Raw genomic sequence first — 23,689 nt, 5'->3', positions numbered from 1 at the left:
CCCAGCACAAGCACATTTGAAAGATTCCTTAAAACCATGAAGAAGGAAGTTCTATTCTTGGGCAACTTGAACAGAAGAAACCTTTCCTAATGAAAATTAACCTTTTGGCATTAAAAGTTTTAGTCTAAAGGACAGTTTTCCCACAGCAAATTACTGAAGTTTGGAATTTATATGCAAACTGCCTCTCTAACCAAACCTGTAGCATTATAACCCTCACACAATGAGCCCTTGGAAATGAAGATAACATTGCCTTCATAAAAGATTTACAGCATAAAATAAGGGCATCCCTCTGACTCACTCACTACCAATCTTTTGGTGATGAGACTTGTCTAAATAATGACAGTGAGATTAACAGTTCAGTTTCCCAGCCAAGGAGAGCCAGTATCTGTGCATTCTGTTGTCATAGTTTAAAAAAAACCAACTAAACAGTCTTGTATGTCAAATTACATGCTGTATTGATGTCACCAGTAAGCCTATAACCATTGTTGATGCATGAAGATACGAGAAATATACAAAGCTAAGCAAGGTTGTCCCATCAAAGGCCTCTAAATCTGCCTCACTCAGATGCTACAAATATGTTTTAAAAATATTTCTTCGTGCCTTCAGACCATACACAAATTAAAGTACATTTTGAAGTCTGTCTTCAGATTCAAACAAAATTACAAAGACTCCAAGGCATGTAAAGCTGCAGTACAGAAATAGAAAGTGGGGGGAAATCAAATCAAGTGATGTCACCAAATAAATTAATGACAAACACTCAAAGGCATGAAAATTTCAGAAGCAGGAACAGAAGAAACCACTGTCAATTATTTTGACAATCTTATGTGACAGGTTTTATTTTGTTTGAAAGGAATAAATACATTTTGGCTTTTGATTCACAAAGAAGCTTCCACATTCTGGGTTAAAATTTGTATTTAGAAATTGCTGCTAATGTATCTGGGAACATATAGCAAAAAATGACACGCATGTTACTTTGCAGGTAGATTTAAAAAGGTAGGGGTACTGTGGGAGCTTAGTGACAGGAGAAAAAAAAAAGGCATACGAGAGCATAAAACCAGAATAAAAAAATTACTTCTGTTTTAGCGGGTTAGACAGGACATCTGTTCTTAGCACAGAAGGCTCACAGCTTTCAATTTAAGGGACCCTCAGATTACCCTTTCAACTAAGAAATAAAATGAAACGGGTTCATGTAAAAAATAGCTTTTTTTTTATTTACCTGTCAGCTTTCAGAAGAAGGTTCGATGGGAGCTCAAGGAGCTGGTTGTGTTGCACATCCAGGACTTCTAGTTGCGTTCGTTCAAACCTCTCTGGTAGTCTTCCTAATTGGTTATGTCCTGCCAGCAGCTTACGCAAACTGCTATTGCAAAATAACCTTAAAAAAAATAAATGTCAAAAATAAGTAAATCTAAATTAGATAAGGACACACTGAGAACTACTACTTTATAGGGGACTCAAATCTTGTTTCAAAAAGTGGTTCATAAACAACTGATTAGCAGAAGAGTGGATTAATAATACACAAGATCTTACAATGTCTTCCCACACCCCATCAACCTCTCAGAAAACGGATGAGTGTTGAGAGATTTGGGGGAGGAGGGGAAGCGACAAGGAAGGGTTATCAGATCACTCCACAGGCTATTCCTAGAGAGTGTGTCACTAGTGAAGTGGGTAATTACCGACAGTGACTTCAGAAAGCTGCACCCGTGGGATCTCTCCAGATAATGAAGGATTAAAAAAAGTGAGAGAACACCAACCACCCTGGAAAAGTAGTACTAGCAACACTATACTCATGTGCTGACTCATAATGCACTGTACTTCCCCTCCCACCTCCATTTTTCTTTTTGTTAATACCAGACTAACATAAAACCTCCTTTCCAGTTCTACAGGGAATGAAATTTATCTAATCCGCTTTTCTATCTTGAGCTTTTACAAGCTGCGGATGGCCCAAAGTTCCCCTCCCTGCCTCTTTTTGGGCGGGGGGCGTGGATAAAAGGTTTGTTTTGGTAAACTATAAGTCAAAACCACTAATTGTTCCTACAAAAATTGTTAAAGGAATTTAGATATTGGTCTAAAAAGCCCAATAACACAAACTGATCAAGTTCCGATTTTAAACAGGAAAAAATAAATCAAAAGAAAAAAAAAAGATTATTCTTTATCTGCCACCCGTCTTGTGCTCCAGTGACTATATAGTTTAATCAAAAGATGACTGTGCCCCTTTTTGACCTTGCTTTCAAGCAAAGATTCACATATTACTCCGCATTAGTGGAAACCTTCCTCCCGCTCTTCACACGAGACCCATTCACTCGCAAAGAATCCTGCCTTCCCTCCCACCCCCAATGCATCAACTATTATCATGCAGTGCCATTGTAGGTCCCGGGGCAAGTGTGCCAAAGTAAAGTAATCAGTTAAGTATGCTGGCTTTTCCCTTGACAGATGTAGTCAGACACTACAAGTGAGCACCAGTATCAACAGTTCAGGAAGATGATGGCTTGCATTATGTAATTATGGATACAAATCAATGTCACCACTTTCTCTAGCCAAGACGACTCATCAATCGGGATAAATATCTCTGAAATATATTGTTGAACCTATTTATTTTAGTAGTTTTGTTTTGCTTTAACTCTCAATTTTGTTCAAAAATGCCTCTTATAAGAGAAAAAGAATTATGAAATTTTCCTTCTATTTTTTGTTTCTCGTAGGCATGGTCAATGTTGTCAACATGAAATGTTTTAGCTAGTAACTAAAGCTGGCCAACAAAACAGAATGTAGTGGATGTGGAAAAAACTGGAAATAGTTTCTGTCCTAAATCAGGATGGAATGTCAAAAATTTAAATTTTTCTGTGGAAGCTAAATTAAAAAGAAATATAATCAAATTGGGGAGAACCGAAGCAGAATTTTTTGGCTTCCTCCTTGAGCTACCTGATTACCCAAGGAGCTGGGCAGCCCAACATGTTAGGGAGGTGGGGGAACATTGACACTACATTTCTTTGTATACTCTGCTCCATCTTGACTGTGTAATCTCCACAGCTTGAAGGACTATATCTCAGTTATAAAAGGTAAGTGCAACTACAATCTGCTGCAGTTTATTCAAATTAGGTGCAACCCCCAGGCTCCCAGCAAATCACTAGTCTATCTCTTTATTCAAATTATGGACACCTGTTTTTACAGTATTAAACTTTCTCCAAACAGTGAGCTCTTCATCCACTTAGCATGTCCTGGCACTGCTGTACAATATGGAAACAAATCAATCAGGTTTCCTTTGAGGACGGGAAGGAGTAAGAGGGCAGAAGGGAATGCTCCAAATACGTATTTTACCTAAGTGCCAGAGGATTTTGTTGATAAACATTTGGGAATTGGCATCAAAGCTTGAATCCAGATCCAAACTTGCCTGAAGTTCAGGGAGTTTCAGAGCCAATGTTTTGGGGTGGGCCCATCAATAAGTACAATATCACTAACTCATCTACGCATATGCTATCAGGAAGAGCTATCAAGGTTTAAGACATTTCCAGGCATTTAATGGGAAGATGGGGAGAAGAAGATGCATGTTGATTTTGCCTTGGAGCCATTAATTTCAGCCAATCAGTCATCTCTAAAGATGCCCTGTATATGCCTTGATAGTTTCTGCTGTTATAAAATACAACAACTGAAAGGCAACTGGACTTGTTTTTCTTATGAGTGATGCAGTTTCAGTTGATGTGAACAAGATATTTCTAGAGAATTTATAGTATATATGTTAGCCTGCTAGGTTGTTCAAGTCATCTTCTCATTCCTTTCAGCCTATATTTCTAAATTCTGCCTTTACTTTCTATTTCTAATGCCAAGTCCTCGGTTCACACCACAGTTCTCACCTGGACTAAAATAACCTCCTCTCTGACTTCCCTAACACTCTTCTTTGCCATGTAATCAACACAGCACCAAAAATCTTCCTTCCCCATGTCTCATACCCTTGAGCTGCTAAAATGGCTCTTTTTCCATATGAAGTTTGAACTTATCCTCACTTTTATGGATCTGCCCCTCACCCGCCATCACTTCACCCACTCTTCTCACCACATGGCAGCTGCTTGTGTCTCTTCTCCCAGGCTCACCATGTCTTTTTCCATGCTGCTCCCTATGCCAGGAATGACAACCCTCTTCCTGTGAGCCACATGTGTTCACTCTCTCTAATTCCTCCGCAAAACCCACTTTTCACTTTGATTTCCAAACTGACCTCCACTCATGTGCCAGCTAATTCCCGTTGTCTCAAGGTGCTATTTACAAAAGATACGAAAATATTAAGATCTTTCTTCTCTTTCCTATCATTTATATTTGTCTATTAAGTTAACTCTTGGGGGGCAGGGCCCATATTTTTACGTGGAAATACTGCTCACTGTCCAACAACTCCCTGTACAAACCTAGAACAGTCCCAGCCCTTTGTTTCAACTATTTGTTGAGTCTTGTCACATCTTAGGTGAGTAATGTCCTTAGGGGCGAGGATTGCTCTATGTTTCTACCGCACTTTGCACCATGGAGCCTCGTTTGGGGCTTCTAGGAGAACAGAATTAAGTTGTAATTTCTGAATCTATAAAGCATCATGCAAAGTTATGGTTGTAAATATTTAATAAGCTTTCCTCTCTGAATAGCTGCATAGATGGCTTTAGAACTTCTGTCTGGAATTCAAAGACATTGTTCTCTGCATGACAGTAAAGAAGAAAGGCTGTGCTGAAGCTTATGGCATGATGACATCCCATGAGGTAAACATAAAATCAATCAAAAGATAAAACAAACTTGTGAGTCAATGGAACACACTAAATACTGAATCAGCAATTATTTTTGAATATGATTATCCTGTCCCAAGTCGCGTAACCTGGTCTGAAGGACTCACCGGGCAGGCAGTTCACATAGTTGATTGTGGCCAACATCCAACACTTCTAGTTTTCTGCTGTCACATACCCACTCAGGGAGGCTTTCCAGGTGGTTTCTACGGGGATGAACACAGGAATCAAATTAAGGTGTAGTCCTTAAAGACTGCTACTAACACAATCAAAAACTTATCTGTATACACGTGCACAAACACACACGAAGCCTGCTGCACATACAGGTCCCAGTGGGAACTGTAGATCCTCTCACCATTGAGAAAACACTGACTACAGTAAGATTTTGGTTGAAAGAAGAGAAAGCAGCCAATTATTTTATAAAACTAAACATTATGGGGACAGTAGTAAGTTTTCAAACTCATGCACAAAGGTGAAGCTCAGCACACAAATACTGCGAATACTTTCCTCTTTGCAACTGTAAAGCACATAGTACAAGGAGGAACAGATATACACCCTGTCGAGCACTTAACTGAATGCTCAGATACACAACTAGGCATCTAACTTAAGGTAGCTGCATGCAGAATTTTTAAGTTTAGGGAACAATATTTTTCACTGCATAGAAATCAACACTCCTTTCTCATTAGTGTGCTTGTGTCCCCTTTGGATTTATTCAAAGAACGATCTTTAACCCAAAAAAGCAAACAGTGATCAAGCCCATATTTTTTACTGAAATATCAATTACCTTAAAAATATAATCATGAACACTAAATTAATCAAACATATTCCTCTAGAAAAAAAACTGAAGAAACCCCATTGCTTAACTGTATGCCAATTTATTATAAAACACAAAAATGAAGTCATAAAAAAGTTTCAAAGTCACTGCAAAATCAAATATTCCTCAATATGATTGTAATGCTTTGTTCTCCACTTCTTACAAACAGCACTTTTCAGTAAATCATACTTACCCATGTACGTACACTAAGGTTAGATACCCAATTACGCTGATTTATGTTCTTGCACATCTAAAAATTGATGGCCACAGCCCCAGGCTAGCTCATTTACTGCTGTGCTCCCATTTAAAATGTTCAATAGCTTACAAGTGCCTTAAGCAGTTTTTATGAAGTTAATGGCACTTAAGTGGAGGTTACTTACTGTAACTGGAGGTTCTTTGGTATGTGTGGTCCCTATCTGTATTCCACACGTGGGTACACATGCACGCCACCACCCGAGTCTGTAGACTTTAACAAGCAGTGTCTGTTGGCCCAACTAAAATGTCAAAAGAGGCTCCTAGCAGTGGGCTAGGAATGGGTCAGAGGTGTGGTGGTAGAGGGGGCCAGAAAGCAGGACCTCAGTCTTCTGTTGCTTGTGGGAGGCTTGGCAGGATGCTGGTAGTAATGCGCAGGAGGAGAAGGTGGTGGCCTTGGTTTATAGGTCTGCCTTTAGTGCTTTCTCCTTGGGGCTGGTGTGTTGATCATCAGGAACTGGAGAATAGGCCTTACGTCCTTTAATGAATGGAGCGAGTCAGTCTTTGTGTTAAAGAGGTTGGGCATAAAGGGAAGATCTTTGATATATTCTGCATCTCTTTGGGGAAGCCCAAAGATTGCATCCACAAATCCCTCCTTGTAACAATGCCAGTGGCCAAGCTTCTGGATGCTGCATCTGCTGCATCCCGAAGAGCCATTTTCACTACCAGCTTGCCGCCCTCTAGAAAGGGGAGGAACTGATCTATGTCCTCAGAGGAAAGTTTGCCCTGAAAGGCTGCCAGCCTAGAGTAGTTATTAAAGTCATACCTGGCTAGGAGAGCCTGGTAATTGGAATTGGTAGAATTGCAAGCCCACAGAGAAGACATTTTCCCCAGGAGGTCCAGTCTCTTAGAGCCCTTGTCTGATGGGGTGGTCTAAGTATTGAGACCTATTAGGTTTCATAGCAGCCTGTACCATCAGGGAGCTGAGAGCAGGGTGGAGAACAGGAATTTAGTTCCCTTTGCTCGAACAAAAGAGCAATTCTCAGTCCTCTTAGATGTGGGGGGCAGGATGCTGGGGTGTGCTAGACCAATCTTGCCACCGGTTCCAAAATGGCCTCGTTAACAGGGTGAACCACCTTACTTGACCCCAGAGGCTGTAGAATGTCCAACAGTCAGTGGTGTGGGTCTTGGACTTTGAGAGATATCTGGAGATTACCATTGGTTCCTAGGGAGGTCACGTTCATAACAGTAGCGACCATAAATCCTGGCTCACCTTTCCAGGCTTAGCTCTCTCTATGTGGGGATGAAGGAGGGATTGGCTCATCATATTTGTCTGAATCTGAAAATTGCTCTTGTAATGGTGAAGCTGTCAGTACTGGGGCAATCCCGCCTGATGGTTGTAAGTAAGATTGTTCCTGGGACACCAAAATGGTATCTTCCAGTGTAGCTGTGTCCCTCAGGAGGGCATGGCCAGAGAAGACAGGAGTTCTGATGGTCAGCACTGACTATAACAGTACATCTCTGGTCACGCGGTGTTCTTTAGGAGGATGCGTTGGTACCACTGAGTTGAGAGCTGCATTGGTGGATGGAACTGGACATTTACTTAAAATCTACAAGCCCTTATGTGCGGATGATAATGGACACTTGTTAAAATCTCTGGACTCAGACGCATGTGTACCCATGTGTAGAATACACAAAAGGACCAGCACTCGAAAAAGCAGCACAACTGTAAGTCATCCCTGTTTAGGAAACCACTTGAACACATGCTTTAAATATTGAGCTTAACAGAGAACTAAATTGATACAGAGGAAGCGCTCAAGAAACCTCCCTGTTACGAATCCAGGCTATCTACACTGGACAGGGAATCTTTTAGCCAATGAAGTTTATACAAAAGTAATTGTAAATTACTCCAGTAGTATGGTTTAACACAAAACTTAAGAGAAACAGGCAGAATGCCCAGCACATAGGACCAGAGATAGGGTGCAGTTGAAGAACTGGGAATAAAACTCAAAATTCCTGACACCTCTTGGGCATCACCACAGCCCTTCCGTAATTCGGTATTTATGCTCAATAAAACACAGGTGAGCCTCGCTTACTTCACATGAATGTAACTGATTGATGTAGATGCTACAAATAGCCAGAGAAAGCACATTATCCTTCTTACCTAGAAATATCCATAGATGTCAGATGATTTGGAACTGGATACACATCAAGATGAACAAGTTCTGGGAAAAGAAAAAAAGACAACTAATTTCATGAAAGGCAAAATAGTAATTTAGTGCATCAAGTAGCTTATTAATTGTGTCACTGTATTGCACATGAAGTGTATTTGCTATGCAGCAGACTTAATACAATAATCAAAATGAACCATTTAAGATAGTATTTCGTTAATTTTAAAAAAGGAAAAAAAGTGACTAACTGAAATTATTTTAATTTTCCCAACTTCCTCCTACCCACAGCTCCAACCTTTGGCTTTATTTCCTTTATTCTATCTCTATTTAATAAGATAGCATAGACGGGCATAAATCTGTGCTACTTTTTCACTAATTGAGTCATTGTTACTGGGTACCTAGGAGCAGATGGTCTCCTCCCAAACAGAATGGGTCATCTCTTAGATGTGCCGTGCTTGACCAGATCTCTCAGGTATGAAGCACATTCTTCAATTTGGCATTCAGTGACAATGTCAGAGTCATCTGCATTCCTGTAGGATTTTCTTTTTTAAGCAGCCCAACAGGCATTTCATAATTATGTACCACTAGCAACAATGTAAGCACTTTTTGTTTAATACGGTTTTTAAAACTAAGACCTATGCAATAAATATTAAGATTCTCAATTCAGAATGAAGGCTGAAACTCACTGAGTAATGCATATTACAATTAAACCTACAGAGTGCTCTAAAATGAAGATATACATACACAATACATTACCTTCAGTTATAACTTACAAACAGTAAAACGAGGTAGGAAAAAAGCACAGGGAAGGAGGAGAGAGATTAGACAGTAATAAGTTATGTTGGCCGGTTCACCCAGAACCACTTGTGAAGAGTCCCTTCCTTTTATTTCAGAACAGTCCTTTCCTATCACTTTTGACTGAAAGAAGCAGTTGTCACCACTAGGGTTCTCAACATCTGTCGTAGCACACGGCTGTATTCATGTTAACTTTTAGTAGCTGTGAAGACCCACCACCTGACCCTTCCTTGGGCTCTTTCCACATCTCTCAAAACTGTGACTTCATTAAAATACAGCCTTCTTTCTACAGGAAGTGTGAATTATCCAGTACCAACTACATAGAACAATCAAATCTAATCAGAGTGACTAGTGGAAATTGTGTAGTTTTTAATAAATATAAATGATTTAATTCTAAAGACCATTCAATTAATTGTATTTCCGGTTTAATCTGATCAATGGAATTATTTAGGTGAAAGATATTGCATACCCTGTATTAGGAAAAAACCAAAATGTTGACTGACCATAGGATTTGTAACTTTTTAACCACATCACAGGCAGGGAGATCTACTCATAAAAAATACATACCACTTTACTAGGTCTCCCAAAAGGCCAATTGTTAAAACATTGCTTACCTCCAGAAAGGAGCAACAACGTCGTTAACTTGCCTGGGCAACGCAACACACAATCATATAGAGTAATTCACACTTTCAAGACCTCTCTGACATTGTCTACTGTGGAAGGTTAAGAATGGAATTTCAACCTTCATTCTAAATTTCTATGGTGCTGTGTCCTTCAAGTCAGCCATTTAGTCATTTGAACATAAATTTTGAAACTTAAAATTACCCTGGACATGATGTAGGTAAAAGTTCTCATTTATCCAAAGGTCACGTGAACAGACTCCTTGATTAAGCCCAATTATGTGTATTCCATTTAATAAGCATTAATTCAGCTGTATGAAAACCAGGTAACTAAAAGACAGACCTCAACATGATAGCCTTGAAAACAGCCTTACCATTTGAAAAGGCATAAAGAGCTTTGAGAAAATATCCACTGATTTTGAGGGTCACCAGCTGGTTTCGTTCACAGTGCAGCACTTCGATGTTGTTGAAAACTGTTGCATCTAGTTCGCCGAGTTTATTGTCTCGTAGGTCTAACTGTGTCACATGATGCAGGAAGTCTACGTCATCTGCCACCAGCCTCCTAATTACATTCAATCTTGCAAAGGAAGGGGAAAAAATAAAAGTTGCTAGTACACAATTACTACACAGTCCCTTCTGGCAGGGTAGAGGAAAAGATAAACTTTGCTCTCCAATTAAGCTATTCCCCAATGGCTGGATCAAAATGATAAGCCTCAGGATCCCCACCTACTTCAATTTTAATTGCTTTATTCTTCTCTCTCCTTTGGGATATTTTTAAACAGGACGGTTCAAGTCTTATCATATCTACTGTTATACTGGGATAACAACACTGACCTCTTTTGAGGAATGCTTTGAGATCTACCGAGCAAGACTATTATTATGGTGTCTAAAACAATAAAGGTGATCTTGCTGTGATTTACTCTAAAGTAGCACAGAAAAGTAAAAACCTTTACAGTTCTGTTAGCCTTCAAGGAACCATAGTAATCATCTGCTGGACAGGCCGAGTACCAGTACGTACTTCAGGTGCCGAAGTGAGAAGCTGAAAATACTGGGAGTCTGACTTACTGAAAGGCAAGATCCAAAATTTTAAATTCCACACACACAGTCACTCACATCACCACCTTCCAAGGCAACCAAATACCGAGTCAGAGAAAGCGTACTGAACTCAAAAGGTAACGAGGGGAGAGGATCTGGAAGTAAGGGCTTATCTAATCCAGTGAATTAGTGTGCAGCAAGTCTGGGTATGAATCTACAGTGCACCAGCCTGTCACACACTAATCCACTGTGTAGACAAGAACAGCTCTTACTGTTTTCAATGTAGCAGTTACTAGATTGAAGCCAGCCAGTTCTCAATGACCTCCCCAAGAATTGTTATGAGCATAACGATGATCTATAAAAAGGAGCAAGAAGATTTCAGTGCACTTCAAAAAATTTTTGCCTTAGCAGTGAAACCTAACTAAAAAACAAAACAAAAAAACAAAAAAAATCTGTATTCACCTTTTTTTTTTAAATTGGTGTTTTTAACTAGACAGGAAATGCTTGCCCCGGTTTCATTGCAGCATTATACATACCATGTAGCAGATATGGGTCATGAACAAATTCAACACACAACACTCAAGGTGTTGGAGTACTACATTCATTATTAAAAAAGTGATGTTCATCTCCTGGGGTACAAGGAAGCAGCCGACAGAGATGGGCCCTGAGCAGCAGACTTTTCCAAAGTTCAGGATATTTTGACACACTATTTTGGTTCAGCTATCTCTACTATAAGGCCACCGAGTAATAATATTCATGTTCAAAAGCTGAGCTTGTTACAGCCATCGGGATTTCATGATTTTTCTTTCTTACTTCAAGTAGTATAAACCTGGTTGGCTAATAGACAGCAAAAGCTCCTTGACATTACACAGATAGGACTGGATCACTGGATGCACAGTGAACACTTACATTTCTCCTAAAGATCAAGAGCTTCCTCCTCCCATTGCCAAAGGACCAATGAGTTAAAAAAAAAAATAAAATCAGTCATTATAACGAGAGTTGGTTCCTGGGTAGCAGCTTCTGTATCCAATATTATTCACTGTTACCATAGGATATACAGTCATTGCTATTTAAATTGAATGAAAAAACTGGTTTGTACTCAAACGACTCTTCTAATCTTCCAATTTTTCCCTCCTTACAAAAAAAAATTAGCCCTATTATCGGAGGTGTTTAGCACCTCTGAAAATGATACCATATGTTCCACAGAATCATAAAATTGCAGGACTGGAAGGGATCTTGATTGGCTATCTAGTCCAGTCCCCCGCACAGAGGAAGGATTAAGTATCTCTAGACTTCTCTGACAGGTGTTTGTCTAACCGGTTCTTAAAAACCTCCAATGACAGATATTCCGCAACCTCCCAAGGTAATTTGCTCCAGGGCTTAACTACCCTTACAGTTAGGAAGTTTTTCCTAATGTCTAACTGAAATTTCCCTTGCTGCAGTTTAAGTCCATTACTTCCTCTCCTGTCCTCAGTGCCTAAGGAGAACAATTTATCACTCTCTTTATAACAGCCTTTTACGTACTTGAAGACTTAGGTCACCCCTCTTCTTTAGGCTAAACACACCCAGTATTTTCAATCTTTCCTTGTAGGTCATGTTTTCTAGACCTTTAATCACTTTTGTTGCTCTTTTTTTTCCTACAATTTTGTGTTTCCTGACGCATGGTGCCTAGAACTTGACACAGCACTCCAGTTGAGGCCTCCTTAGCAGGGCCGGTGCAAGGAAGTTTCGCACCCGAGGCGAAACTTCCACCTTGCGCCCCCCCCCTGCCCTGTGGCAGCTCCCCCCCACCCCCCCCACGGGGTAACTCCCCCCCTCCTTGGGGAGCCGTGCAGCAGCTCCCCACCCCAGCTCACCTCTGCTTCGCCTCCTCCCCAAGCACGCCGCCCCCGCTCTAATTCTCCTCCCCTCCCAGGCTTGCTGCGCCAAACAGCTGATTGGCGCTGCAAGCCTGGGAGGCGGGAGAAGTGGAGCGGTGACCGCGTGCTCGGGGAGGGGGCGTAGGAAAGCTTTAAAAAAAAAAAAGTGGAGGCACTGCTTATTGGCGCCCCCAAATCTTGGCGCCCTAGGCAACTGCCTAGTTTGCCTAAATGGTAGCACCAGCCCTGCTCCTTAGTGCTGAGTAGAGTGTGTTTCTAGGGCTTGCACCCTTTTCACAATGAGCAGTCTGACTTCTCCTAAATGAGCTGCACTTCGTAAAGGGTTCCGATTAAAACTCAAGTTCTAATAATGGATGTGAAAAATCAATTTCATAAAGAGAAGCCCACATACAATTTTAGAAAGTGATTAAAAAAAAAAAACAGACTAAGGATCCCTTTGCAGTATCTGAATACTTCCCTCATGGATCCATCATTGCACTGGCCCTCCTTCATTAGGGCTATGTGACAATGTGGTGTACAGTACATTTCAGTTATATTAACTGAGTTACCAAAAGCACTCCGAAATCCAGTTCTGTTTGGAACCTCGCACTCCTTCGCTCATCAGCATTGCACCAGTGCTGTGAAGGCTGCCCCTCCCCCAGAGCCTGATGGGTTAGGATTGGACAGAGAATGAAGAAACTGGCCTCTCCACCCACACAGAACCCTGGTTGACTAGAAAACTGGCAGGACATTCCATCCTTACTTAGGTGCTAGCTCTCTTCCAAGTGGTGGAGAGGGAACATGCTACCACTAAAAGAACACAGCAGGCCAAAAGTCTGAACTTGGGGCTCAGGGATTGGCCTAATAAGCAATCTAAGCATGCGGTAAGAATTGGCTACTATACAAAGGGAAGGAGATGACTTAATCCATGACCGAGGCCGAGGCTCCGAGGGGCCCTGAGACTGTTTGTGATGAAGGGAGACGTCCTTTTAGCCATTTTGGATTTATGTCATATGCCTAATGACTGTCTATTTAATTACACTGGGATTCTGTTCATGCTAATAAAGGCATTGGGAGAGAGCTGTGCACTGGAGTGATTCCTGGGTGAATTCATGCTTCCCCAACCATTATAAGAATTTGAAACAACCTAGCAGGGAGGGGAGCCCCACCACAGTTGTTTATATAGATGACTTGTCAACACACTGCTGAGATCATCAATAAAATATTACACATGGTAAATTTGGCTAGGTATTGTCCAGATAACTAATCTGTGCAGAATCACATTTTTGTTCCTTGGTCTCTCCCTTTTACTGTCCACTTGTTTGTCTAGTCCATCTGTTATTTCTTGTCTTTTAAGTTGTAAACTCCTTCAGACAGAGGACTATCATTTATTGTATGTTTATACACTACTTGCACAGTGAAACCTTGACCTGGTTGAGCCTGTCGGTGATATTGCAAGGTGTTTTCTTTCCCCCCCTTTTTAAATTTACAGATTTTTTTTTTTAAAACATTAAATCCTTCATTTCCCTAACCGCTGCCTTTTCCCAAAAGAATTCTAGTCATCACAAGCAGTGAGAGTTTGTATAGTATGATCTGAAATGTGGGAAGATGAACTAATATAAACAGCATTACACCCAGGGCCAACTATCCCCATGTAAGAAAGTAACTTCTACACCAATAATTCAGGTTTGCTTATTTTCCCCTCAAGTGTTTACCTTAGATCCACATGTTTAATATGAGGCATTCTTCTTAAAGTCTGTAGGTTGAGGGTCTCCATACAGTTTCCAGACATACAAAGTTTATCCATGGCAGTCAGCTTCTCTAGTACCCCTGGAATGTCAGTGAATTCGTTGAAGGAAAGACTCAGATAGTTCAGCTGATGTATACTCTCCAATTCAGCAGGAAGGGACTGGAGAAAGTTACCATCCAACAAAAACGTCTGCAAACTAGGGAAAAAATGAAATGACCGTTTAAACTACATTTCCTGGTTATGAACACATATTCAGCACAAATCGTGGCAACTAAAGTTGCAAAAAATGGACTAATGAGGAAAAAGTTTAAAGATAAGCATAACATAGGTCTGCAAAAAATACGACAAAAATCTTACAAGCCCTGTTAATTCTGCACTGTGGACCATAGCGGTGTCACATCTTCAAACGTTTCCAGAATTCCCACTTCTCTTGCATGTACCACAGCCTTCTTTATATCTTACACAATTAGCTTTGTTTCTACAAGAAATGGATTTTAAATTTGTCTTCCCAATATTAATAAGGCTATTTTTAAAATTATATTGAGAATAGAAAAGCTACAAACACAGAAGACCCTTCCCACACCTGCTGTTCCTGATTGCTCAACACGAGCATAAAAGCAAGCCCTCTGTGACAAACAGTCCAGTAAGTGAAAGAGTGTATACATACATATAGTAAGACATGCGCAGGGTGGGGGGGGGGGGTGTCACAATCTTCTATTGTGTATACCAATAGGATCCCACTGAGCATGTATACGAAGTTTAAAAATACATACTTATGCATATCGCCTACAGCTGCTGGAATGCTTCTGAGGGCATTACAGGACACATTGAGTTCAGTCAGGGTTGGAATACTGCAAACTGCCAATGGGAAGTCTCCTAAATGATTATTGGAAAGGTTAAGGCTCTTCAACTTTGTGAACCTATAAGAAGAAACAGAGGAAAACACACTTTAAGGAAATGGAATATGAAATGCACCAAGTTACTATAGTTGCCTTGTAGTAACCGAAATATAATGTACGTTTGTGTGACGGGTTGGATCACAGAAACCCCCTTGGGCCTGCTAACTGATGTGCTGGGACTACCTGAAAGCCAGTTTTCCCTGACAGCTTGGGACTTCAGAACCCTGCCTGGTTTGAGCCGGACATGTTAGCCTGCTACAAACACTGACCTAGGTCTGAACCACTTCCCCCAACAGCTGCAGGCTTAACTGAAAACAGCTTAAGAAGTGTTCCTGTCTCCAACACTCAGATGCCCAGCTCCCAATGGGGTCCAAACCGCAAATAAATCCGTTTTACCCTGTATAAAACTTATACAGGATAAACTCAAATGGTTTGTCCTCTGTAACACAGAGAAAGAGATGCACAGCTGTTTGCCCCTCCAGGCATTAATACATACTCTGGATTAATTAATAAGTAAAAAGTGATTTTATTAAATACAAAAAGTAGGATTTAAGTGGTTCCAAGTAATAACAGACAGAACAAAGTGAATTACCAAGCAAAATAAAATAAAACACGCAAATCTAAACCTAGAACAGTAAGAAAAACTGGATACAGACAAAATCTCACCCTCAGATGTTTCAATAAGCTTTTATCACAGACTGGATGCCTTCCTAGTCTGGACACAATACTTTCCCCTGGTACAGCCCTTGTTCCAACTCAGATGGTAGCTAGGAGATTTCTCATGATTGCAGCCCCCTTTGGTCTGTTCCACCCCTTTATATATCTTTTGCACAAGGCAGGAATCCTTTGCCCCTCTCTGGGTTCCCACCCCTCCTTCTATATGGAAAAGCACCAGGTTAAAGATGGATTCCAGTTCAGGTGACATGATCACGTCACTATAAAACTCCAAGCCCTCATTCCTCCCAGCCTGACTCACAGGAAGGCCTGCAACCAAACAGAGCCATCCACAGTCAATTGTCCTGGTTGATGGGAGCCACCAAGATTCCAAACCACCATTAATGGCCCACACTTTGCATAAATACAATAGGACCTCAGAGTTATATTTCATTTTTCTAGTTTCAGAGACAAGAGTGATACATTTATACAAATAGGATGACCACACACAGTAGATTATAAGCTTTGTAATGGATACCTTACAAGAGACCTTCTGCATGAAGCATATTCCAGTTACATTATATTCACACTCATTTGCATATTTTCATAAAATCATGTAGAGTGCAACCTCACAGTTTGATTATTTGAATGCTGCTGGTGTGCATTTCAGGTTTGTACTTTCTGGGTGTCATACACAGATTTGTAAGCTCAGTTAAAGACACTTAAGTGGGCCACTGAAAGTTTGTTGGTTCCCTTGATGTCAACGCACCATTTGGTATATAGGCATAAGAGAGAACCCAGAGTGAAACACTAAATTCATTTTCTACAAGTGCATCAGAGCACAGTAGATTTACCCTAACCCTGTCAGAATCGTATGGTAGATTTTACTTTTAACAAGGTCTTCTATGGCATTTGATCTTGCACTGAAGTACTACTGTATTCTAACATGCTTCATGCTAGAGGACCGCTCGTATAGTTATCAGCATCAGTTATCAGGTGCATGATTCCCTCTGCATACGCCCTTTGAACTGAAAAACCTATGCTGCATGGCTCAGTTTTGTTCATCTGTGCAGACTTCATCTCTCAACTGGAAAATTCTTAAAAGATTTTTATGTTAATTTGAACTGAAAAGGAACATCCATTACAGTAAACTGAAATTTAGCAACCCTTTTGGTAATGGAAGAAGCACTTCCTTAAAATCTCAATTCGGTATATCTACAAGGATGTCTGCAATTATACTGATTTCATAATTTTATCCTCCTGACATGTGTCATGGGATTCCTAAAATCTTAGTTTTCTCATATCTCCTCAAAGGAAAACTTGCATATGCAGCCTATACTCATCTTGTTTAAAAAGTTAAAAATGCAAAAAAAGACTGGTTAAAAAAAAGGTAGAGGACAATCCAATTACACAGCCTGCATGTGCAACATTGTTATGGTTGCCTAACAACCACTGGGAGGCGTGCCTAAAGGCAACTAACAGGATGAATGAAAAGATCTGTGTCAGAGCCAATGGATGAGAGGAAGCTCTTTTCTGGCATGGCTAACTAATGCATTTTATTCAGACTTCATTTTCCCCGTCACTAAATTTCAGTTCCTTTGTGTTCTTATATAAAATCAGTGAAAATGGTAACACACCTACTAACACTAATGGTATAGATAAAAAAGAGCTCTAAAAGCATGCCTTTAAAAGTCTGCAGCCAGGGGACTGCCCAGATGCATTAATATCCTAAAATGATTTGTTCTCCAATTAGAAAGTTAGTACAAGCAAAGCAATCAAAGTGTTAGAAAATAAAAACTACAAAAAGATTTAAAAAAGATAGGGAACAATCCAATTAGCCAGCTTGCATGTGCTGCAATGTTGACTAACACACAATATGCAGCCACTGATGAAAACTTCTTCCCCATCAAGATATAAATAATGCCTTCAGACTGTAGTTAGACTGTAGATATATCGAAGAGGGGAGGTCTGTGTCACTGGAAGCTGAGACAGTGAAGATGTGTAACATTTACAGAGACTTCAATGACAATGGCAATAATGGGTCACTATATCCTGTTTTCCGAAAGTGGCCAGTTCCAGATGCTTCAGAGGGAATGAATAGAACAGGGCAATTACCAAGTGATCCATCCCCATCATCCAGTCCCAATGTCAGGCAGGGAGAGACTTGGGGATACCCACAGCATGAGGTTGTGTTCCTGACCATCTGGCTAATAGCCATTGATAGCCAAGTTCCTGGAGGATAGATCCAATTCTTTGTTGAATCTAAGTATACTTCTGGTCTTCACAACATCCACTGACAAGGAGTTTCACAGATTGACTGTGGTTCTTATGAAGAAGTACTTTCTTATGTTTATTTTAATACTGCTGCCTATTAATTTTAATAGGTGACCCCTGGTACTTGTGTTATGGGAAGGAGTAAATAACACCTCATTATTTACTTTCTCTACCCCATTCATGATTGTATAGACCTCTATCATATTGCCTCTATTCCAAGATGAACAGTCCCAGTCCTTTTACTTTCTTCTCATATGGAAGCTTTCAATAGCCCTAATCATTTTTGTTGTCCTTCTCAATACTTTTTCCACTTTTTTGAGATGGGGTGACCAGCACTGCATGCAGTATTTAAGGTGTGGGCATACCATTGATTTATATAGTGTCATGATATTCTCTACCCCTTTCTTAATGGTTACTAACAGTGTTAACTTGGACTGCCACTGCACACTGAGCGAGGTTTCCAGAGAACTCTAGCCACGACTCCTTCAAGATCTCTTTTGAGTGGTAACTGGTAATTTAGACCTCAGTTTTGTATGTGTAGTTGGGATTATGTTTTTTTAACTTGCATTACTTTGTACTTAACATTGAATTTCATTTGCCTTTTTTTGGCCTAGTCACCTAGTTTTCTGAGAAATAGATGGTCGAGGTCCTTCGTTCACCAGGGTAAGCTTTCCACTTGTCAGCTTCATTTCACACCTCTCGCTGATCAACAGGAAAGTGTTATGATGTCAGGAAGAAAATCAGTTAACGGATTACATCTCAGTGATCCAGTGATAAAACTTCATTGTTACTTTCCCCTCGGACGAGATTGCAGCAAACACTAACATGAGTGTGATGCATAATGGACCCAGAGTTACACAGAAATAATATTTCAACATAACTTCAATTTGCAATACTTATGCAAATAAGTAAAAAAGAGGGTAGATGGAGGGCAGAAGAGAGAAAGTGACAGTCAATACATCTACATCCATGGAAACTCTAAAAAAAATTAATATTTGTTTTAATCAGCCGTAAGAAAATTAGCCAGTTTAATAATCACCAAATAGGCTATGGTATCAGAGTGTTGCCAGCTTGAAGACTTACAAGTGGAGATTCAAAACACACAAAAAAGTAGTGCTCTTTGAATAACATGAAATTATCAACTGGTAGATACTTAAACTGCTTCTTGAGTAGGTTTCAAACACCACACAGAAGATGATAATGATTGCTAAATTACATTTAAAGAAAAGTTGGAAAGAAGGACTGTACACTTAGAATTATCCCCCCACATTAGAGGGTAATTTAAGATAAGCAGAGGGTGGTGTTTATTTCCATCTCTGTGTTTTCTCTCAGTTCCAAGATGCTAAAGCTACATTTTTCATACAGCAGTGTAAATTATCCAGCAGATATATTAGTAATGAAGGCTGGTGGGCAGTTGCTCAGAGAATTAAGATAGTAAGTCAAGCTCACATCTTAGTCACCTGCTTCACATTAATTATTAACAGCACGAATCCCTAATGGTCTAGGGTGTTTGTGTTATTATGGAGCATTGCCAAAAATGAACTGATCTGAAATACTGACTTTGCATCCAATGTTTTTTATATTTAGAGAGTTATGCCATTAACTGACATTGTCTCTGATACAAGTAGGATACCATGAAGGTATGTAACTGACTACAATTCTCTGCTGACAAGTTTGAACAAGGAATCGGGCTTTAAAGAATTAAATATTCACTGTTTCCCTTTCTCCTAAATCATTACATTGTGCTGACAGTATTAACTAGAAAAGTGGTGACAAGCAACATTCATGCCTTTGCAGCATTCCTTGGTAGGAAGAAAACTCCACAATATACATAATTTGTTAACTACTTGATGACACACTGACTCCATAATTCAAGATAAGTCATTTCCTCCCTCCTGTCTCTAGATCTTTGCCATTCTTAAAAAAAAACAAACAAACCACACTTGTAGAATTGTGCTTCCTTCCTCTCCTGAACACACCAAGATCAGAAAACTTGATTCTGAGCCTTCTATAATTTCCCTGACCAAAAAGAGTCCTAACTTTCAGCATTTTGCTCTAGCTTACATGTCAACCCTGGTCTTTGAACATGCAATATGATTGAACACTAACTGTTATAACTGAGCCAAATAACATCCACATTATTTGTTCCTGAAGCTGCCAATTTAGGAGAGACTAGTTTGACATATATGAAAGTGGGTGGGGAGGGAGGGGGGAGGAAAGGGGGAGATCAATAAGCCAAGTTCTCTATCACAGTAATATGTGCACGTTTATCATGGTTTCTAACTTTAGGATTCTGATCCACCTGAAGAGCACAAAAAAGGAATATTGATTATACTACGTAGCATTTGTGTTCCAGTATGTTTGAAATAAGTGTTACAGTAAAGCTAGCTATGTGCTGTTAGTGAAGCAAAGCTATAGAAGTTGGCCTGACATAACCAGTTTGTCTGATTCTTATCAAAAGTGTTTATACAAAAGGTGATTTTTACTATATCCGACCAGGATACCTAGGCCTGGTCTACACTAGGAGTTTATCTCGAATTTAGCAGCGTTAAACCGAGTTAACCCTGCACCCGTCCACACAACAAAGCCCTTTACTTCGATATAAAGGGCTCTTAATATCTGTACTCCTCCCCGATGAGGGGAGTAGTGCTGAAATCGGTATTGCCATTTCGGATTAGAGTTAGTGTGGCCACAATGCGACGGTATCGGTATCCGGGAGCTATCCCATAGTTGTCCAGAGAGGTCACAATGGTGCACTATCTGAACTCAGATGCACTGGCCAGGTAGACAGGAAAAGCCCTGCAAACTTTTGAATTACATTTCTTGTTTGCACAGCATGCAGAGCACAGGTGACCATGCAGAGCTCATCAGCACAGGTAACAATGCAGTCCGAGAATCGAAAAAGAGCACGAGCAGGGACCGTACGGGAGATACTGGATCTGATCGCTATATGGGGAGAGGATTCTGTGCTAGCAGAACTACGTTCCAAAAGACGAAATGCCAAAACATTTGAAAAAAATCTCCAAGGGCATGATGGAGAGAGGCCACAATAGGGACTCACTACAGTGCCGCGTGAAAGTCAAGGAGCTCAGACAAGCCTATCAAAAAACAAAGGAGGCAAACAGTCGCTCCGGGTCAGAGCCGCAGACATGCCGCTTCTACACTGAGCTGCATGCAATTCTAAGGGGGGCCACCACCACTACCCCACCTCTGACCGTGGATTCCGAGGCGGGGTAATCTCAGCCATGCCTGAGGATTCTGCGGATGGGGAAGAGGAGGACGACGACGACGACGACCTTGTGGAGAGCACACAGCACTCCGTTCTCCCCAACGGCCAGGATCTTTTTCTCAGCCTTACTGAAGCACCCTCCCAACCCCCAGACAATGAGGCCATGGAAGGGACCGCCGGTTAGTGTACCTTTGTAAATATAAAGCATGGTTTAAAAGCAAGCGTTTTTTAATGATTAATTTGCCCTGAGGACTAGGGATGCATTCGCAGCCAGTGCAGCTACTGGAAAAGTCTGTTAACGTGACTGGGGATGGGGCGGAAATCCTCCAGGGACAGTTCCATGAAGCTCTCCCGGAGGTACTTCAAAAGCCTTCCCACAAGGTTTCTTGGCAGTGCAGCCTTATTCCGTCCTCCATGGTAGGACACTTGACCACGCCATGCTAGTAGCAAGTAATCTGGTATCATTGCATGACAAAGCCTGGCAGCGTATGGTCCCAGTGTTTGCTGGCATTCAAGCAACATCCATTCTTTATCTTGCTGTGTTATCCTCAGGAGAGTGATATCGTTCATGGTAACCTGGTTGAAATACAGGAATTTAATTAAGAGGACAGAGGTGGCCGTTCCTACTGGGCTGTTTGCCTGTGGCTGAAAAGAAATCCTTCCCTGCAGTTAGCCAAGCAGAGCAGGGGGTGGGGGTGGGGGTGGGGGGGAAATCTTTCCCCGATACCAGCCACGCGGTGGGGGGAGGGATAAAGCGATCATCCCAGAGAATTGAATGGGGGGAGGGAGTTAGATTGGTTTCTGCTGCTGCACGTTAACAGGAAAACCGCAGCACTCAACGGGCTTTGCTTGACATGTGGGAAAGGAGGGCGCTGCTTGTAGGAAAGCTGCAGAAGCCGAAAGACAATGGCTTACCATGGCCGCATGCAAGCCGAATTCTGTTGCCCGGACCTGCGTCTGTGCTCTCCAACACCAAAGCCGCAGGCACTCAATATTAAGATGCAAAATGCGACCTTGTACCGAAATCACACATGCTATGTAATGTGCATAGTGTTGTTCACTGTGAAAGAGTATAAGCATTGTACTGTAAAATGCATCTTTTTAAATACTTCTCTCCCTTTTTTCCCTCCCTCCCGCAGCTGCAAATTTTTCAAGCCTCCCTCCTCCGTCCCAAAGGCTATCTCAGATAAGGCGTCGGAAAAAAAAAGGACATGAGACAAAATATTCTCGGAAATCATGGAATCCACCAGCAATGAAAGAGCTCATCTGAATGAATGGAAGGACACGGTATCAAAGTACAGGAAAGATGCCAGTGAACGTGAGCCCATGAGGGACGCTCGAGATGAGAGGTGGCAGGCTGCAACGCTGGGGCTGCTGCGTGATAAACGGACATGCTCCGGCATCTGGTGGAGCTTCAGGAACGGCAGCAGGAGGACAGAGTGCCGCTGCAGCCACTGTATAACCTCCCTCCCCCCTCACCATGCTCCATAGCCTCCTCACCCAGATGTGTAAGAATGCGGGGGGGAGGCTCCGTGCACCCTCCCACTCCACCCCAGTGGACAGCCCAGCCAAAAGGCTGTCATTATATTGAATTTTTTTAGTAGCCTTTTCCTTCCCTCCTATCCTCCTCCTCCCAAACCACACCCGGGCTACCTTGTCAGTTCTCTCCCTCTTTTTATAATCAATTAATAAAGAATACATGATTTTTAAACACTAGTGACTTTGTTTCCTTTGAAAGCAAGCTGGGATCGAAGGGGGAGAGTGGGTTGCTTACAGAGAATGAGTCAATCAAGGGAGTGGGTTTTCATCAAGGAGAAACAAACAGAACTTTCACACAGTAGCCTGGCCAGTCATGAAACTGGTTTTCAAAGCTTCTCTGATGCGCAGTGCTTCCTGGTGTGCTCTTCTAATCGCCCTGGTGTCTGGCTGCGCGTAATCAGCGGCCAGGCGATTTGCCTCAGCCTCCCACCCCCGCATAAAGGTCTCCCCCTTACTCTCTCAGATTGTGGCGCAAACAGCAAGCAGCAATAACAATGGGAATATTAGTTTGGCTGAGGTCTGAGCGAGTCAAGTGCGCCAGCGACCTTTTAAACGCCCAAATGCACATTCTGCACTTGCTCAGACTGTAGTTGAACAGCTCCTGACTACTGTCCAGGCTGCCTGTGTATGGCTTCATGATCCATGGCATTAAGGGGTAGGCTGGGTCCTCAAGGATAACTATAGGCATTTCAACATCCCCAACGGTTATTTTCTGGTCTGGGAAGTAAGTCCCTTGCTGCAGCCGTTTAAACAGAGTATTGTTCCTGAAGACGCGAGTGTCATGAACCCTTCCCGGCCATCCCACGTTGATGTTGGTGAAACGTCCCTTGTGATCCACCAGTGCTTGCAGCACCATTGAAAAGTACCCCTTGCGGTTTACGTACTGGCTGCCCTGGTGCCCCGGTGCCAAGATAGGGATATGGGTTCCAGCTATCGCCCCACCACAGTTAGGGAATCCCATTGCAGCAAAGCCATCCACTATGACCTGCATGTTTCCCCAGAGTCACCACCTTTGACAGCAGCAGCTCAGTGATTGCTTTGGCTACTTGCATCACAGCAGCCCGCACAGTAGATTTGCCCACTCCAAATTGATTCCCGACTGACCGGTAA

At 41.5% G+C, this 23,689-nt stretch overlaps 1 protein-coding gene across 1 annotated transcript in view; it reads right to left on the bottom strand.

Annotated features, from left to right (window-relative positions):
• The window catches only part of PHLPP1 (PH domain and leucine rich repeat protein phosphatase 1), a 218,789-nt gene that overhangs the window by 36,773 nt on the left and 158,327 nt on the right, over nt 1-23,689 (bottom strand). Inside the window, exons 5-10 of the mRNA XM_034762095.1 lie at nt 14,758-14,904; nt 13,950-14,180; nt 9,715-9,917; nt 7,919-7,979; nt 4,859-4,954; nt 1,217-1,372 (exon numbers count right to left, since the gene is read on the bottom strand). Coding sequence (XP_034617986.1) covers nt 1,217-1,372; nt 4,859-4,954; nt 7,919-7,979; nt 9,715-9,917; nt 13,950-14,180; nt 14,758-14,904 — 894 coding nt within the window. The remainder of the gene's footprint in view (nt 1-1,216; nt 1,373-4,858; nt 4,955-7,918; nt 7,980-9,714; nt 9,918-13,949; nt 14,181-14,757; nt 14,905-23,689) is intronic.

The sequence above is a fragment of the Trachemys scripta genome, chromosome 2, assembly GCF_013100865.1.
Source record: "Trachemys scripta elegans isolate TJP31775 chromosome 2, CAS_Tse_1.0, whole genome shotgun sequence".
In the NCBI taxonomy this organism is placed as follows: Eukaryota; Metazoa; Chordata; order Testudines; family Emydidae; genus Trachemys; species Trachemys scripta.
This window is presented reverse-complemented; position numbering and strand designations above follow the sequence as displayed.